The sequence below is a fragment of the Salmo salar genome, chromosome 07, assembly GCF_965601325.2.
Source record: "Salmo salar chromosome 07, fSalSal1, whole genome shotgun sequence".
In the NCBI taxonomy this organism is placed as follows: Eukaryota; Metazoa; Chordata; class Actinopteri; order Salmoniformes; family Salmonidae; genus Salmo; species Salmo salar.
This window is the reverse complement of record NC_138297.1, coordinates 76,820,001-76,840,000: the sequence shown is the minus strand read 5'-3', so window position 1 is coordinate 76,840,000 and position 20,000 is coordinate 76,820,001. Positions and strand designations below refer to the sequence as shown.

Below are 20,000 nucleotides of genomic sequence, written 5' to 3'. Positions count from 1 at the left end.
AGTCTACCTGTCTCTGTGGACTAGAGGTTAACAGACTGCAGAGCTACAGTCTACCTGTCTCTGTGGACTAGAGGTTAACAGGTGGCTGCAGAGCTACAGTCTACCTGTCTCTGTGGACTAGAGGTTAACAGACTGCAGAGCTACAGTCTACCTGTCTCTGTGGACTAGAGGTTAACAGGTGGCTGCAGAGCTACAGTCTACCTGTCTCTGTGGACTAGAGGTTAACAGACTGCAGAGCTACAGTCTACCTGTCTCTGTGGACTAGAGGTTAACAGGTGGCTGCAGAGCTACAGTCTACCTGTCTCTGTGGACTAGAGGTTAACAGACTGCAGAGCTACAGTCTACCTGTCTCTGTGGACCAGAGTTTGACCCAGGCGTTTCTCCTGCTGTGTTTGTGACAGAGCCTGCCCCTCCGCGGTCTCTGTACGCCGTGAACGCCACCCACTCCTCGGTGACTCTGCTCTGGAGCGAGGTGGGAGTGGTCGACTTCTACCAGGTGCTCTGTAAACCCACCAACACCGTCAACAAGGAACTCAAGGTAAGAGATGCTCTGGAATGGGACCCTATTCCCTATGTACTGTAGTACGCTGCTATCATCTGGAATGGGACCCTATTCCCTATGTACTGTAATACACTGCTATCATCTGGAATGGGACCCTATTCCCTATGTACTGTAATACACTGCTATGATCTGGAATGGGACCCTATTCCTTATATACTGTAGTACACTGCTATGATCTGGAATGGGACACTATTCCCTATGTACTGTAGTACACTGCTATGATCTGGAATGGTACCCTATTCCCTATGTACTGTAGTACACTGCTATGATCTGGAATGGTACCCTATTCCCTATGTACTGTAGTATACTGCTATGATCTGGAATGGCACCCTATTCCCTATGTACTGTAGTACACTGCTATGATCTGGAATGGTACCCTATTCCCTATGTACTGTAGTACACTGCTATCATCTGGAATGGCACCCTATTCCCTATGTACTGTAGTACACTGCTATGATCTGGAATGGTACCCTATTCCTTATGTACTGTAGTACACTGCTACCATCTGGAATGGTACCCTATTCCCTATGTACTGTAGTACACTGCTATGATCTGGAATGGTACCCTATTCCTTATGTACTGTAGTATACTGCTATGATCTGGAATGGTACCCTATTCCCTATGTACTGTAGTACACTGCTATCGTCTGTAATGGCACCCTATTCCCTATGTACTGTAGTACACTGCTATCGTCTGGAATGGTACCCTATTCCCTATGTACTGTAGTACACTGCTATCGTCTGGAATGGGACCCTATTCCTTATGTACTGTAGTACACTGCTATGATCTGGAATGGTACCCTATTCCCTATGTACTGTAGTACACTGCTATCGTCTGGAATGGTACCCTATTCCCTATGTACTGTAGTACACTGCTATGATCTGGAATGGTACCCTATTCCCTATGTACTGTAGTACACTGCTATCGTCTGTAATGGCACCCTATTCCCTATGTACTGTAGTACACTGCTATGATCTGGAATGGTACCCTATTCCCTATGTACTGTAGTACACTGCTATCGTCTGTAATGGCACCCTATTCCCTATGTACTGTAGTACACTGCTATCGTCTGGAATGGTACCCTATTCCCTATGTACTGTAGTACACTGCTATGATCTGGAATGGCACCCTATTCCCTATGTACTGTAGTACACTGCTATCGTCTGGAATGGGACCCTATTCCCTATGTACTGTAGTACACTGCTATCGTCTGGAATGGTACCCTATTCCCTATGTACTGTAGTACACTGCTATGATCTGGAATGGTACCCTATTCCCTATGTACTGTAGTACACTGCTATGATCTGGAATGGTACCCTATTCCCTATGTACTGTAGTACACTGCTATGATCTGGAATGGGACCCTATTCCCTATGTACTGTAGTACACTGCTATGATCTGGAATGGTACCCTATTCCCTATGTACTGTAGTACACTGCTATGATCTGGAATGGTACCCTATTCCTTATGTACTGTAGTACACTGCTATCGTCTGGAATGGTACCCTATTCCCTATGTACTGTAGTACACTGCTATCGTCTGGAATGGGACCCTATTCCCTATGTACTGTAGTACACTGCTATGATCTGGAATGGTACCCTATTCCCTATGTACTGTAATACACTGCTATGATCTGGAATGGTACCCTATTCCTTATGTACTGTAGTACACTGCTATCGTCTGGAATGGTACCCTATTCCCTATGTACTGTAGTACACTGCTATGATCTGGAATGGGACCCTATTCCCTATGTACTGTAGTACACTGCTATCGTCTGGAATGGTACCCTATTCCCTATGTACTGTAGTACACTGCTATCGTCTGGAATGGTACCCTATTCCCTATGTACTGTAGTACACTGCTATGATCTGGAATGGTACCCTATTCCTTATGTACTGTAGTACACTGCTATCATCAGGAATGGGACCCTATTCTCTATGTACTGTAGTACACTGCTATGATCTGGAATGGTACCCTATTCCTTATGTACTGTAGTACACTGCTATCATCAGGAATGGGACCCTATTCTCTATGTACTGTAATACACTGCTATGATCTGGAATGGTACCCTATTCCCTATGTACTGTAGTACACTGCTATGATCTGGAATGGTACCCTATTCCCTATGTACTGTAGTACACTGCTATGATCTGGAATGGTACCCTATTCCCTATGTACTGTAGTACACTGCTATCGTCTGTAATGGCACCCTATTCCCTATGTACTGTAGTACACTGCTATCGTCTGGAATGGTACCCTATTCCCTATGTACTGTAGTACACTGCTATCGTCTGGAATGGGACCCTATTCCCTATGTACTGTAGTACACTGCTATGATCTGGAATGGTACCCTATTCCCTATGTACTGTAGTACACTGCTATCGTCTGGAATGGGACCCTATTCCCTATGTACTGTAGTACACTGCTATGATCTGGAATGGTACCCTATTCCCTATGTACTGTAGTACACTGCTATGATCTGGAATGGTACCCTATTCCCTATGTACTGTAGTACACTGCTACCATCTGGAATGGGACCCTATTCCCTATGTACTGTAGTACACTGCTATGATCTGGAATGGGACCCTATTCCCTATGTACTGTAGTACACTGCTATCGTCTGGAATGGCACCCTATTCCCTATGTACTGTAGTACACTGCTATCATCTGGAATGGTACCCTATTCCCTATGTACTGTAGTACACTGCTATCGTCTGTAATGGGACCCTATTCCCTATGTACTGTAATACACTGATAATAGTTGATACAATGTTTCCAGATATGAGTCTCCAACTTCAGCAATTTTTGCAATTCGTTCCAGTCATTGGCAGCAGAGAACTGGAAGGAGAGGCGGCCAAAGGAGGTGTTGGCTTTGGGGGTGACCAGTGAGATATACCTGCTGGAGCGAGTGCTACGAGTGGGTGCTGCTATGGTGACCAGTGAGCTGAGATAAGGCGGAGCTTTACCTAGCAAAGACTTATAGATTACCTGGAGCCAGTGGGTTTGGCGACGATTATGAAGCGAAGGCCAGCCAACGAGAGCGTACAGGTCGCAGTGGTGGGTAGTATATGGGGCTTTGGTGACAAAACGGATGGCACTGTGATAGACTGCATCCAGTTTGTTGAGTAGAGTGTTGGAGGCTATTTTGTAAATGACATCGCCGAAGTCGAGGATCGGTAGGATGGTCAGTTTTACGAGGGTATGTTTCGCAGCGTGAGTGAAGGAGGCTTTGTTGCGAAATAGGAAGCCGATTCTAGATTTAATTTTGGATAGGAGATGCTTAATGTGAGTCTGGAAGGAGAGTTTACAGTCTAACCAGACACCCAGGTATTTGTAGTTGTCCACATATTCTAAGTCAGAACCGTCCAGAGTAGTGATGCTGGACGGGCCGAGCAGGTGCGGGCAGTGATCGGTTGAAGAGCATGCATTTAGTTTTACCTGCGTTTTAAGAGCAGTTGGAGGCCACGGAAGGAGAGTTGCATGACATTGAAGCTCGTCTGGAGGTTAGTTAACACAGTGTCCAAAGAAGGGCCAGAAGTATACAGAATGGTGTCGTCTGCGTAGAGGTGGATCAGAGACTCACCAGCAGCAAGAGTGACATCGTTGATATATACAGAGAAGAGAGTCGGACCGAGAATTGAACCCTGTGGCACCCCCATAGAGACTGCCAGAGGTCCGGACAACAGGCCCTCCGATTTGACACACTGAACTCTATCAGAGAAGTAGTCGGTGAACCAGGCGAGGCAGTCATTAGAGAAACCAAGGCTGTCGAGTCTGCCGATAAGAATGCGGTGATTGACAGAGTCGAAAGCCTTGGCCAGGTCGATGAAGACGGCTGCACAGCACTGTCTTTTATCGATGGCAGGTTATGATGTCGTTAAGGACCTTGAGCGTGGCTGAGGTGTCCTTGCAGTATGTTCTCTGTTCTCTCTGCAGGCTCGGGAGCCTCTAACAGCCCAGTCCCATGTGGTGACCGTGTCCAGCTTGTTGCCCTCCTCCTCCTATAACTGCAGTGTGGTCAGTTATAGCTACAGTACGCCCAGCGAGCCAGCCTTCATACACATCTCTACTACAGGTACAGTCAGCCTTCATACACATCTCTACTACAGGTACAGTCAGCCTTCGTACACATCTCTACTACAGGTACAGTCAGCCTTCATACACATCTCTACTACAGGTACAGCCAGCCTTCATACACATCTCTACTACAGGTACAGCCAGCCTTCATACACATCTCTACTACAGGTACAGCCAGCCTTCATACACATCTCTACTACAGGTACAGCCAGCCTTCATACACATCTCTACTACAGGTACAGTCAGCCTTCATACACATCTCTACTACAGGTACAGCCAGCCTTCATACACATCTCTACTACAGGTACAGCCAGCCTTCATACACATCTCTACTACAGGTACAGTCAGCCTTCATACACTTCTCTACTACAGGTACAGTCAGCCTTCATACACATCTCTACTACAGGTACAGTCAGCCGTCATACACATCTCTACTACAGGTACAGTCAGCCTTCATACACATCTCTACTACAGGTACAGTCAGCCTTCATACACATCTCTACTACAGGTACAGTCAGCCTTCATACACATCTCTACTACAGGTACAGTCAGCCTTCATACACATCTCTACTACAGGTACAGTCAGCCGTCATACACATCTCTACTACAGGTACAGCCAGCCTTCATACACATCTCTACTACAGGTACAGTCAGCCTTCATACACATCTCTACTACAGGTACAGTCAGCCTTCATACACATCTCTACTACAGGTACAGCCAGCCTTCATACACATCTCTACTACAGGTACAGCCAGCCTTCATACACATCTCTACTACAGGTACAGCCAGCCTTCATACACATCTCTACTACAGGTACAGCCAGCCTTCATACACATCTCTACTACAGGTACAGTCAGCCTTCATACACATCTCTACTACAGGTACAGCCAGCCTTCATACACATCTCTACTACAGGTACAGCCAGCCTTCATACACATCTCTACTACAGGTACAGTCAGCCTTCATACACTTCTCTACTACAGGTACAGTCAGCCTTCATACACATCTCTACTACAGGTACAGTCAGCCGTCATACACATCTCTACTACAGGTACAGTCAGCCTTCATACACATCTCTACTACAGGTACAGTCAGCCTTCATACACATCTCTACTACAGGTACAGTCAGCCTTCATACACATCTCTACTACAGGTACAGTCAGCCTTCATACACATCTCTACTACAGGTACAGTCAGCCGTCATACACATCTCTACTACAGGTACAGCCAGCCTTCATACACATCTCTACTACAGGTACAGTCAGCCTTCATACACATCTCTACTACAGGTACAGTCAGCCTTCATACACATCTCTACTACAGGTACAGTCAACCTTCATACACATCTCTACTACAGGTACAGTCAGCCTTCATACACATCTCTACTACAGGTACAGCCAGCCTTCATACACATCTCTACTACAGGTACAGCCAGCCTTCATACACATCTCTACTACAGGTACAGCCAGCCTTCATACACATCTCTACTACAGGTACAGTCAGCCTTCATACACTTCTCTACTACAGGTACAGTCAGCCTTCATACACATCTCTACTACAGATACAGTCAGCCTTCATACACATCTCTACTACAGGTACAGCCAGCCTTCATACACATCTCTACTACAGGTACAGTCAGCCTTCATACACATCTCTACTACAGGTACAGTCAGCCTTCATACACATCTCTACTACAGGTACAGTCAGCCTTCATACACATCTCTACCAGAGGTACAGCCAGCCTTCATACACATCTCTACTACAGGTACAGTCAGCCTTCATACACATCTCTACCAGAGGTACAGTCAGCCTTCATACCCATCTCTACTACAGGTACAGTCAGCCTTCATACACATCTCTACTACAGGTACAGTCAGCCTTCATACACATCTCTACCAGAGGTACAGTCAGCCTTCATACACATCTCTACTACAGGTACAGCCAGCCTTCATACACATCTCTACTACAGGTACAGTCAGCCTTCATACACATCTCTACCAGAGGAACAGTCCACCTTCATACACATCTCTACTACAGGTACAGCCAGCCTTCATACACATCTCTACCAGAGGTACAGCCAGCCTTCATACACATCTCTACTACAGGTACAGCCAGCCTTCATACACATCTCTACTACAGGTACAGTCAGTCAGCCTTTATACACATCTCTACTACAGGTACAGTCAGCCTTCATACACATCTCTACTACAGGTACAGTCAGCCTTCATACACATCTCTACTACAGGTACAGTCAGCCTTCATACACATCTCTACTACAGGTACAGTCAGCCTTCATACACATCTCTACCAGAGGTACAGTCAGCCTTCATACACATCTCTACTACAGGTACAGTCAGCCTTTATACACATCTCTACTACAGGTACAGTCAGCCTTCATACACATCTCTACTACAGGTACAGCCAGCCTTCATACACATCTCTACTACAGGTACAGCCAGCCTTCATACACATCTCTACTACAGGTACAGCCAGCCTTCATACACATCTCTACTACAGGTACAGTCAGCCTTCATACACATCTCTACTACAGGTACAGTCAACCTTCATACACATCTCTACTACAGGTACAGTCAGCCTTCATACACATCTCTACTACAGGTACAGCCAGCCTTCATACACATCTCTACTACAGGTACAGCCAGCCTTCATACACATCTCTACTACAGGTACAGCCAGCCTTCATACACATCTCTACTACAGGTACAGTCAGCCTTCATACACTTCTCTACTACAGGTACAGTCAGCCTTCATACACATCTCTACTACAGATACAGTCAGCCTTCATACACATCTCTACTACAGGTACAGCCAGCCTTCATACACATCTCTACTACAGGTACAGTCAGCCTTCATACACATCTCTACTACAGGTACAGTCAGCCTTCATACACATCTCTACTACAGGTACAGTCAGCCTTCATACACATCTCTACCAGAGGTACAGCCAGCCTTCATACACATCTCTACTACAGGTACAGTCAGCCTTCATACACATCTCTACCAGAGGTACAGTCAGCCTTCATACCCATCTCTACTACAGGTACAGTCAGCCTTCATACACATCTCTACTACAGGTACAGCCAGCCTTCATACACATCTCTACCAGAGGTACAGTCAGCCTTCATACACATCTCTACTACAGGTACAGTCAGCCTTCATACACATCTCTACCAGAGGAACAGTCCACCTTCATACACATCTCTACTACAGGTACAGCCAGCCTTCATACACATCTCTACCAGAGGTACAGTCAGCCTTCATACACATCTCTACTACAGGTACAGCCAGCCTTCATACACATCTCTACTACAGGTACAGTCAGTCAGCCTTTATACACATCTCTACTACAGGTACAGTCAGCCTTCATACACATCTCTACTACAGGTACAGTCAGCCTTCATACACATCTCTACTACAGGTACAGTCAGCCTTCATATACATCTCTACCAGAGGTACAGTCAGCCTTCATACACATCTCTACTACAGGTACAGTCAGCCTTCATACACATCTCTACCAGAGGTACAGTCAGCCTTCATACACATCTCTACTACAGGTACAGCCAGCCTTCATACACATCTCTACCAGAGGTACAGTCAGCCTTCATACACATCTCTACTACAGGTGCAGCCAGCCTTCATACACATCTCTACTACAGGTACAGTCAGCCTTCATACACTTCTCTACTACAGGTACAGTCAGCCTTCATACACATCTCTACTACAGGTACAGTCAGCCTTCATACACATCTCTACTACAGGTACAGCCAGCCTTCATACACATCTCTACTACAGGTACAGTCAGCCTTCATACACATCTCTACTACAGGTACAGTCAGCCTTCATACACATCTCTACTACAGGTACAGTCAGCCTTCATACACATCTCTACCAGAGGTACAGCCAGCCTTCATACACATCTCTACTACAGGTACAGTCAGCCTTCATACACATCTCTACCAGAGGTACAGTCAGCCTTCATACCCATCTCTACTACAGGTACAGTCAGCCTTCATACACATCTCTACTACAGGTACAGTCAGCCTTCATACACATCTCTACCAGAGGTACAGTCAGCCTTCATACACATCTCTACTACAGGTACAGCCAGCCTTCATACACATCTCTACTACAGGTACAGTCGGCCTTCATACACATCTCTACTACAGGTACAGTCAGCCTTCATACACATCTCTAACAGAGGAACACTCCGCCTTCATACACATCTCTACTACAGGTACAGCCAGCCTTCATACACATCTCTACCAGAGGTACAGTCAGCCTTCATACACATCTCTACTACAGGTACAGTCAGCCTTCATACACATCTCTACTACAGGTACAGTCAGCCTTCATACACATCTCTACTACAGGTACAGCCAGCCTTCATACACATCTCTACCAGAGGTACAGTCAGCCTTCATACACATCTCTACTACAGGAACAGTCAGCCTTCATACACATCTCTACTACAGGTACAGCCAGCCTTCATACACATCTCTACTACAGGTACAGTCAGCCAGCCTTCATACACATCTCTACTACAGGTACAGCCAGCCTTCATACACATCTCTACTACAGGTACAGTCAGCCTTCATACACATCTCTACCAGAGGTACAGCCAGCCTTCATACACATCTCTACTACAGGTACAGCCAGCCTTCATACACATCTCTACCAGAGGTACAGTCTGCCTTCATACACATCTCTACTACAGGTACAGCCAGCCTTCATACACATCTCTACTACAGGTACATTTAGCCTTCATACACATCTCTACCAGAGGTACAGTCAGCCTTCATACACATCTCTACTACAGGTACAGTCAGCCTTCATACACATCTCTACTACAGGTACAGTCAGCCTTCATACACATCTCTACTACAGGTACAGCCAGCCTTCATACACATCTCTACCAGAGGTACAGTCAGCCTTCATACACATCTCTACTACAGGAACAGTCAGCCTTCATACACATCTCTACTACAGGTACAGCCAGCCTTCATACACATCTCTACTACAGGTACAGTCAGCCAGCCTTCATACACATCTCTACTACAGGTACAGCCAGCCTTCATACACATCTCTACTACAGGTACAGTCAGCCTTCATACACATCTCTACCAGAGGTACAGCCAGCCTTCATACACATCTCTACTACAGGTACAGCCAGCCTTCATACACATCTCTACCAGAGGTACAGTCTGCCTTCATACACATCTCTACTACAGGTACAGCCAGCCTTCATACACATCTCTACTACAGGTACATTTAGCCTTCATACACATCTCTACTACAGGTACAGTCAGCCTTCATACACATCTCTACTACAGGTACAGCCAGCCTTCATACACATCTCTACTACAGGTACAGTCAGCCTTCATACACATCTCTACTACAGGTACAGCCAGCCTGGGAAAAATCTACAGTTCTTCAGTTTTACACCACAGAACAAGTCTGTTTTCTCGTGGTTTCCTGCCACTCTCTCTCTCTCTCTCTCTCTCTCTCTCTCTCTCTCTCTCTCTCTCTCTCTCTCTCTCTCTCTCTCTCTCTCTCTCTCTTCTGTGGTTAAATACTGTTCCTGTTTCCCAGAAGGCCAATGTCAGCAGGTTGTAGTGTACCACATCCAATCACTGTGACTCCAAAATACTGAGTTTCAGATCCACATTGCTGTGTCCGCAGGCTGCGTGTATTCCTGTCGTATCATCCTGAATCTGCACTGTGTTTTCCTTCCAGCCAGACGCTGGGATTCATCTCTGCTCTAGCGGTCCTCAGTGATAATATGTTATTGTTGTTCCAGCCAGAGAGATGAATCCCAGCGTCGCTGCCATCTCTGCTCTAGCGGTCCTCTGTGATAATATGTTATTGTTGTTCCAGCCAGAGAGATGAATCCCAGCGTCGCTGCCATCTCTGCTCTAGCGGTCCTCTGTGATAATATGTTATTGTTGTTCCAGCCAGAGAGATGAATCCCAGCGTCGCTGCCATCTCTGCTCTAGCGGTCCTCAGTGATAATATGTTATTGTTGTTCCAGCCAGAGAGATGAATCCCAGCGTCGCTGCCATCTCTGCTCTAGCGGTCCTCAGTGTCCTCCTTCTCAGCCTGTTGGTCGTCTTCCTGCTGATGCTGCGTCAGAAACACCTGCAGATGGCCAGGTGAGAGAAGGAGGGAGCCGTCCACATAACGGACATACGTTACCCGACGCTAACCTTTCCACAAGATCTGGTTTTTCAAATAATATTTCATAATATATTTCTGTCTGAAGATTAAGAAAAAATAGAGCTGAACAACAAGTACGCTGGCTCCTCCTCTCTCTCCCACTGGCTCCTCCTCTCTCTCCCACTGGCTCCTCCTCTCTCTCCCACTGGCTCCTCCTCTCTCCCCCTGGCTCCTCCTCTCTCCCCCTGGCTCCTCCTCTCTCTCCCCCTGGCTCCTCCTCTCTCCCCCTGGCTCCTCCTCTCTCTCCCTGGCCCCTCCTCTCTCCCCCTGGCTCCTCCTTTCTCCACCTGGCTCCTCCTCTCTCCCACTGGCTCCTCCTCTCTCCCCTGGCTCCTCCTCTCTCCTCCTGGCTCCTCCTCTCTCCCCCTGGTTCTCCTCTCTCCCCCCTCATTACCCACAGAGCTCCAGGTTAGATCTGTCCAGTGTAGATCTGTCCAGTGTAGATCTGTCCAGTGTAGATCAGGTTAGATCTGTCCAGTGTAGATCTGTCCAGTGTAGATCAGGTCATTACCCACAGAGCCCCAGGTTAGATCTGTCCAGTGTAGATCTGTCCAGTGTAGATCAGGTTAGATCTGTCCAGTGTAGATCTGTCCAGTGTAGATCAGGTTAGATCTGTCCAGTGTAGATCTGTCCAGTGTAGATCAGGTTAGATCTGTCCAGTGTAGATCTGTCCAGTGTAGATCAGGTCATTACCCACAGAGCCCCAGGTTAGATCTGTCCAGCGTAGATCTGTCCAGTGTAGATCTGTCCAGTGTAGATCAGGTTAGATCTGTCCAGCGTAGATCAGGTCATTACCCACAGAGCCCCAGGTTAGATCTGTCCAGCGTAGATCTGTCCAGTGTAGATCTGTCCAGCGTAGATCTGTCCAGTGTAGATCAGGTTAGATCTGTCCAGTGTAGATCTGTCCAGTGTAGATCTGTCCAGTGTAGATCAGGTTAGATCTGTCCAGTGTAGATCTGTCCAGTGTAGATCAGGTTAGATCTGTCCAGTGTAGATCTGTCCAGTGTAGATCTGTCCAGTGTAGATCAGGTTAGATCTGTCCAGCGTAGATCTGTCCAGTGTAGATCTGTCCAGTGTAGATCAGGTTAGATCTGTCCAGTGTAGATCTGTCCAGTGTAGATCTGTCCAGTGTAGATCTGTCCAGCGTAGATCTGTCCAGTGTAGATCTGTCCAGTGTAGATCAGGTTAGATCTGTCCAGCGTAGATCTGTCCAGTGTAGATCTGTCCAGTGTAGATCAGGTTAGATCTGTCCAGTGTAGATCTGTCCAGTGTAGATCAGGTTAGATCTGTCCAGCGTAGATCTGTCCAGTGTAGATCAGGTTAGATCTGTCCAGTGTAGATCTGTCCAGCGTAGATCTGTCCAGTGTAGATCTGTCCAGCGTAGATCTGTCCAGCGTAGATCTGTCCAGTGTAGATCAGAGCCTGGCAATAGATAGAATACAAATATTTTGGTTTAAAGCATTTTCAATTCCTCTTTATTATTTTAGTCATCAAAACGTTTCACTTCCTCTTTGTATTGTTTTAGTCATCGTGTGTGTAATACAGTAAGTCCGGAGTTATTTTTGTGTTTGTAGCTAACTGCTGTCTTTCTTCCAGGGAGTGCGGAGCAGAAACCTTTGTCAATTTTGCTTCGTTTGAGAGGGACGGCAAACTGCCCTACAACTGGTAGGAATTACCACGTCTCTACCCTGAAACCAGAAACCCAAAACAGCAAGTCTGCTGTCCTCAGTCAACCAGACTATCTGAATGTTCAAATCCATTCATCTAATCCAACTGTCAGACCAGGAAGAGAGAGAGAGAGGCTTCAACTCTGTTTAACACTGGCTAGAGTTAGTAGGAATAACCTTTACTAGTCAGACCAGGGAGAGAGAGAGAGAGAGGGGCTTCAACTCTGTTTAACACTGGCTAGAGTTAGTAGGAATAACCTTTACTCCAACTGTCAGACCAGGGAGAGAGAGAGAGGCTTCAACTCTGTTTAACACTGGCTAGAGTTAGTAGGAATAACCTTTACCACTAGTCAGACCAGGGAGAGAGAGAGAGAGGCTTCAACTCTGTTTAACACTGGCTAGAGTTAGTAGGAATAACCTTTAATCCAACTATCAGACCAGGGAGAGAGAGAGAGAGAGGCTTCAACTCTGTTTAACACTGGCTAGAGTTAGTAGGAATAACCTTTACTAGTCAGACCAGGAAGAGAGAGAGAGAGGCTACAACTCTGTTTAACACTGGCTAGAGTTAGTAGGAATAACCTTTAATCCAACTATCAGACCAGGGAGAGAGAGAGAGAGAGGCTTCAACTCTGTTTAACACTGGCTAGAGTTAGTAGGAATAACCTTTACTAGTCAGACCAGGGAGGAGAGAGAGAGAGAGGCTACAACTCTGTTTAACACTGGCTAGAGTTAGTAGGAATAACCTTTAATCCAACTATCAGACCAGGGAGAGAGAGAGAGAGAGGCTTCAACTCTGTTTAACACTGGCTAGAGTTAGTAGGAATAACCTTTACTAGTCAGACCAGGAAGAGAGAGAGAGAGGCTACAACTCTGTTTAACACTGGCTAGAGTTAGTAGGAATAACCTTAATCCAACTAGTCAGACCAGGGAGAGAGAGAGAGAGAGAGAGGCTTCAACTCTGTTTAACACTGGCTAGAGTTAGTAGGAATAACCTTTACTAGTCAGACCAGGGAGGGAGAGAGAGGCTACAACTCTGTTTAACACTGGCTAGAGTTAGTAGGAATAACCTTTACTAGTCAGACCAGGGAGAGAGAGAGAGAGGCTACAACTCTGTTTAACACTGGCTAGAGTTAGTAGGAATAACCTTTAATCCAACTATCAGACCAGGGAGGGAGAGAGAGGCTACAACTCTGTTTAACACTGGCTAGAGTTAGTAGGAATAACCTTTACTAGTCAGACCAGGGAGAGAGAGAGAGAGGCTACAACTCTGTTTAACACTGGCTAGAGTTAGTAGGAATAACCTTTAATCCAACTATCAGACCAGGAAGAGAGAGAGAGAGGCTTCAACTCTGTTTAACACTGGCTAGAGTTAGTAGGAATAACCTTTACTAGTCAGACCAGGGAGAGAGAGAGAGGCTACAACTCTGTTTAACACTGGCTAGAGTTAGTAGGAATAACCTTTAGTCCAACTATCAGACCAGGGAGAGAGAGAGAGGCTTCAACTCTGTTTAACACTGGCTAGAGTTAGTAGGAATAACCTTTAATCCAACTATCAGACCAGGGAGAGAGAGAGAGAGAGGCTACAACTCTGTTTAACACTGGCTAGAGTTAGTAGGAATAACCTTTACTAGTCAGATCAGGGAGAGAGAGAGAGAGAGAGGGCGACAACTCTGTTTAACACTGGCTAGAGTTAGTTGGAATAACCTTTACTAGTCAGACCAGGGAGAGAGAGAGAGAGGCTACAACTCTGTTTAACACTGGCTAGAGTTAGTAGGAATAACCTTTAATCCAACTATCAGACCAGGGAGGGAGAGAGAGGCTACAACTCTGTTTAACACTGGCTAGAGTTAGTTGGAATAACCTTTACTAGTCAGACCAGGGAGAGAGAGAGAGAGGCTACAACTCTGTTTAACACTGGCTAGAGTTAGTAGGAATAACCTTTAATCCAACTATCAGACCAGGGAGGGAGAGAGAGGCTACAACTCTGTTTAACACTGGCTAGAGTTAGTAGGAATAACCTTTAATCCAACTAGTCAGACCAGGGAGAGAGAGAGAGGCTACAACTCTGTTTAACACTGGCTAGAGTTAGTAGGAATAACCTTTACTAGTCAGACCAGGGAGAGAGAGAGAGAGGCTACAACTCTGTTTAACACTGGCTAGAGTTAGTAGGAATAACCTTTACTAGTCAGACCAGGGAGAGAGAGAGAGAGGCTACAACTCTGTTTAACACTGGCTAGAGTTAGTAGGAATAACCTTTAATCCAACTGTCAGACCAGGGAGAGAGAGAGAGGCTTCAACTCTGTTTAACACTGGCTAGAGTTAGTAGGAATAACCTTTAATCCAACTGTCAGACCAGGAAGAGAGAGAGAGAGAGGCTACAACTCTGTTTAACACTGGCTAGAGTTAGTAGGAATAACCTTTACTAGTCAGATCAGGGAGAGAGAGAGAGAGAGAGGCGACAACTCTGTTTAACACTGGCTAGAGTTAGTTGGAATAACCTTTACTAGTCAGACCAGGGAGAGAGAGAGAGAGGCTACAACTCTGTTTAACACTGGCTAGAGTTAGTAGGAATAACCTTTAATCCAACTATCAGACCAGGGAGGGAGAGAGAGGCTACAACTCTGTTTAACACTGGCTAGAGTTAGTAGGAATAACCTTTACTAGTCAGACCAGGGAGAGAGAGAGAGAGGCTACAACTCTGTTTAACACTGGCTAGAGTTAGTAGGAATAACCTTTAATCCAACTATCAGACCAGGGAGAGAGAGAGAGAGAGGCTACAACTCTGTTTAACACTGGCTAGAGTTAGTAGGAATAACCTTTACTAGTCAGACCAGGGAGAGAGAGAGAGAGGCTACAACTCTGTTTAACACTGGCTAGAGTTAGTAGGAATAACCTTTACTAGTCAGACCAGGGAGAGAGGAGAGAGGCTTCAACTCTGTTTAACACTGGCTAGAGTTAGTAGGAATAACCTTTAATCCAACTATCAGACCAGGGAGAGAGAGAGAGAGGCTTCAACTCTGTTTAACACTGGCTAGAGTTAGTAGGAATAACCTTTACTAGTCAGACCAGGGAGAGAGAGAGAGAGAGGCTACAACTCTGTTTAACACTGGCTAGAGTTAGTAGGAATAACCTTTACTAGTCAGACCAGGGAGAGAGAGAGAGAGGCTTCAACTCTGTTTAACACTGGCTAGAGTTAGTAGGAATAACCTTTAATCCAACTGTCAGACCAGGAAGAGAGAGAGAGAGAGAGGCTACAACTCTGTTTAACACTGACTAGAGTTAGTAGGAATAACCTTTACTAGTCAGATCAGGGAGAGAGAGAGAGAGAGAGGCGACAACTCTGTTTAACACTGGCTAGAGTTAGTTGGAATAACCTTTACTAGTCAGACCAGGGAGAGAGAGAGAGAGGCTACAACTCTGTTTAACACTGGCTAGAGTTAGTAGGAATAACCTTTAATCCAACTATCAGACCAGGGAGGGAGAGAGAGGCTACAACTCTGTTTAACACTGGCTAGAGTTAGTAGGAATAACCTTTACTAGTCAGACCAGGGAGAGAGCGAGAGAGGCTACAACTCTGTTTAACACTGGCTAGAGTTAGTAGGAATAACCTTTAGTCCAACTGTCAGACCAGGAAGAGAGAGAGAGAGGCTACAACTCTGTTTAACACTGGCTAGAGTTAGTAGGAATAACCTTTAATCCAACTAGTCAGACCAGGGAGAGAGAGAGAGAGAGGCTACAACTCTGTTTAACACTGGCTAGAGTTAGTAGGAATAACCTTTACTAGTCAGACCAGGGAGAGAGAGAGAGAGAGGCTACAACTCTGTTTAACACTGGCTAGAGTTAGTAGGAATAACCTTTACTAGTCAGACCAGGGAGAGAGAGAGAGAGAGAGAGGCTACAACTCTGTTTAACACTGGCTAGAGTTAGTAGGAATAACCTCTAATCCAACTGTCAGACCAGGGAGAGAGAGAGAGGCTACAACTCTGTTTAACACTGGCTAGAGTTAGTAGGAATAACCTTTAATCCAACTGTCAGACCAGGGAGAGAGAGAGAGGGGCTACAACTCTGTTTAACACTGGCTAGAGTTAGTAGGAATAACCTTTAATCCAACTGTCAGACCAGGAGAGAGAGAGAGAGAGGCTACAACTCTGTTTAACACTGGCTAGAGTTAGTAGGAATAACCTTTAATCCAACTGTCAGACCAGGGAGAGAGAGAGAGAGAGGCTACAACTCTGTTTAACACTGGCTAGAGTTAGTAGGAATAACCTTTACTAGTCAGATCAGGGAGAGAGAGAGAGAGAGAGGCGACAACTCTGTTTAACACTGGCTAGAGTTAGTTGGAATAACCTTTACTAGTCAGACCAGGGAGAGAGAGAGAGAGGCTACAACTCTGTTTAACACTGGCTAGAGTTAGTAGGAATAACCTTTAATCCAACTATCAGACCAGGGAGGGAGAGAGAGGCTACAACTCTGTTTAACACTGGCTAGAGTTAGTAGGAATAACCTTTACTAGTCAGACCAGGGAGAGAGCGAGAGAGGCTACAACTCTGTTTAACACTGGCTAGAGTTAGTAGGAATAACCTTTAATCCAACTATCAGACCAGGGAGAGAGAGAGGAGAGAGGCTACAACTCTGTTTAACACTGGCTAGAGTTAGTAGGAATAACCTTTACTAGTCAGACCAGGGAGAGAGAGAGAGAGGCTACAACTCTGTTTAACACTGGCTAGAGTTAGTAGGAATAACCTTTAGTCCAACTATCAGACCAGGAGAGAGAGAGAGAGAGAGGCTACAACTCTGTTTAACACTGGCTAGAGTTAGTAGGAATAACCTTTACTAGTCAGACCAGGGAGAGAGCGAGAGAGGCTACAACTCTGTTTAACACTGGCTAGAGTTAGTAGGAATAACCTCTAATCCAACTATCAGACCAGGGAGGGAGAGAGAGGCTACAACTCTGTTTAACACTGGCAAGAGTTAGTAGGAATAACCTTTAATCCAACTATCAGACCAGGAGAGAGAGAGAGAGAGAGGCTACAACTCTGTTTAACACTGGCTAGAGTTAGTAGGAATAACCTTTACTAGTCAGATCAGGGAGAGAGGGAGAGAGAGAGAGGCGACAACTCTGTTTAACACTGGCTAGAGTTAGTAGGAATAACCTTTACTAGTCAGACCAGGGAGAGAGAGAGAGAGGCTACAACTCTGTTTAACACTGGCTAGAGTTAGTAGGAATAACCTTTAATCCAACTGTCAGACCAGGGAGAGAGAGAGAGGCTACAACTCTGTTTAACACTGGCTAGAGTTAGTAGGAATAACCTTTACTAGTCAGACCAGGGAGAGAGAGAGAGAGAGAGAGAGAGAGAGGCTACAACTCTGTTTAACACTGGCTAGAGTTAGTAGGAATAACCTCTAATCCAACTATCAGACCAGGGAGAGAGAGAGAGGCTACAACTCTGTTTAACACTGGCTAGAGTTAGTAGGAATAACCTTTACTAGTCAGACCAGGGAGAGAGAGAGAGAGGCTACAACTCTGTTTAACACTGGCTAGAGTTAGTAGGAATAACCTTTACTAGTCAGACCAGGGAGAGAGAGAGAGAGGCTACAACTCTGTTTAACACTGGCTAGAGTTAGTAGGAATAACCTTTAATCCAACTGTCAGACCAGGGAGAGAGAGAGAGGCTACAACTCTGTTTAACACTGGCTAGAGTTAGTAGGAATAACCTTTAATCCAACTGTCAGACCAGGAAGAGAGAGAGAGAGAGAGGCTACAACTCTGTTTAACACTGGCTAGAGTTAGTAGGAATAACCTTTAATCCAACTATCAGACCAGGGAGGGAGAGAGAGGCTACAACTCTGTTTAACACTGGCTAGAGTTAGTAGGAATAACCTTTACTAGTCAGACCAGGGAGAGAGCGAGAGAGGCTACAACTCTGTTTAACACTGGCTAGAGTTAGTAGGAATAACCTTTAGTCCAACTATCAGACCAGGGAGAGAGAGAGAGAGAGAGGCTACAACTCTGTTTAACACTGGCAAGAGTTAGTAGGAATAACCTTTACTAGTCAGACCAGGGAGAGAGAGAGAGAGAGGCTACAACTCTGTTTAACACTGGCTAGAGTTAGTAGGAATAACCTTTACTAGTCAGACCAGGGAGAGAGAGAGAGAGAGAGAGAGAGAGAGAGAGGCTACAACTCTGTTTAACACTGGCTAGAGTTAGTAGGAATAACCTTTAATCCAACTATCAGACCAGGGAGAAAGAGAGAGAGGCTACAACTCTGTTTAACACTGGCTAGAGTTAGTAGGAATAACCTTTAATCCAACTGTCAGACCAGGGAGGGAGAGAGAGAGGCTACAACTCTGTTTAACACTGGCTAGAGTTAGTAGGAATAACCTTTACTAGTCAGATCAGGGAGAGAGTGAGAGAGAGGCGACAACTCTGTTTAACACTGGCTAGAGTTAGTAGGAATAACCTTTACTAGTCAGATCAGGGAGAGAGAGAGAGAGAGAGGCAACAACTCTGTTTAACACTGGCTAGAGTTACTAGGAATAACCTTTACTAGTCAGATCAGGGAGAGAGAGAGAGAGAGAGGCGACAACTCTGTTTAACACTGGCTAGAGTTAGTCGAAATATATTTTTGATGACAGTGTAGTAAATCTGATCTCAGAGTAACAAAGGGAGAGGCCAGCGTTGCTTCCTCTGTAGGGTGCAATGGGAAGAAATGATTTGGGTTGGAGTTTTTATCTCCTATACACGTTTACTATTTAATGAAACATTTCAACTATGGACAAAACCCTTCAACAATTGGGACTCTGTACCTTTTATCAAGAGATGGTTGTTGAAACTGTCAGTTATGTCCAGTAGACGATGTCCTTCTGAAGGTGTTGATAACAGACTGATGATGATTAATATAAGGGCTTAAAGACGGTCTGTTACGGCAGGCCTTGGGGCTTAAAGACGGTCTGTTACGGCAGGCCTTGGGGCTTATAGACGGTCTGTTACGGCAGGCCTTGGGGCTTATAGACGGTCTGTTACGGCAGGCCTTGGGGCTTATAGACGGTCTGTTACGACAGGCCTTGGGGCTTATAGACGGTCTGTTACGGCAGGCCTTGGGGCTTATAGACGGTCTGTTACGGCAGGCCTTGGGGCTTATAGACGGTCTGTTACGGCAGGCCTTGGGGCTTATAGACGGTCCGTTACGGCAGGCCTTGGGGCTTATAGACGGTCCGTTACGGCAGGCCTTGGGGCTTATAGACGGTCTGTTACGGCAGGCCTTGGGGCTTATAGACGGTCTGTTACGGCAGGCCTTGGGGCTTATAGACGGTCTGTTACGGCAGGCCTTGGGGCTTATAGACGGTCTGTTACGGCAGGTCTTGGGGCTTATAGACGGTCCGTTACGGCAGGCCTTGGGGCTTATAGACGGTCTGTTACGACAGGCCTTGGGGCTTAAAGACGGTCTGTTACGGCAGG

The 20,000-nt window shown here is 45.9% G+C and overlaps 1 protein-coding gene across 4 annotated transcripts in view; it reads left to right on the top strand.

Annotated features, from left to right (window-relative positions):
* ptpro (protein tyrosine phosphatase receptor type O) overlaps positions 1–20,000 on the top strand; it is a 129,791-nt gene that overhangs the window by 80,870 nt on the left and 28,921 nt on the right. For all 4 annotated transcript variants that reach the window (XM_082978126.1, XM_082978124.1, XM_082978123.1 and 1 more), the window contains 4 exons: positions 402–538; positions 4,499–4,637; positions 10,690–10,810; positions 12,471–12,539. In XM_082978126.1, the coding sequence (XP_082834252.1) occupies positions 402–538; positions 4,499–4,637; positions 10,690–10,810; positions 12,471–12,539 (466 nt within the window). The remainder of the gene's footprint in view (positions 1–401; positions 539–4,498; positions 4,638–10,689; positions 10,811–12,470; positions 12,540–20,000) is intronic.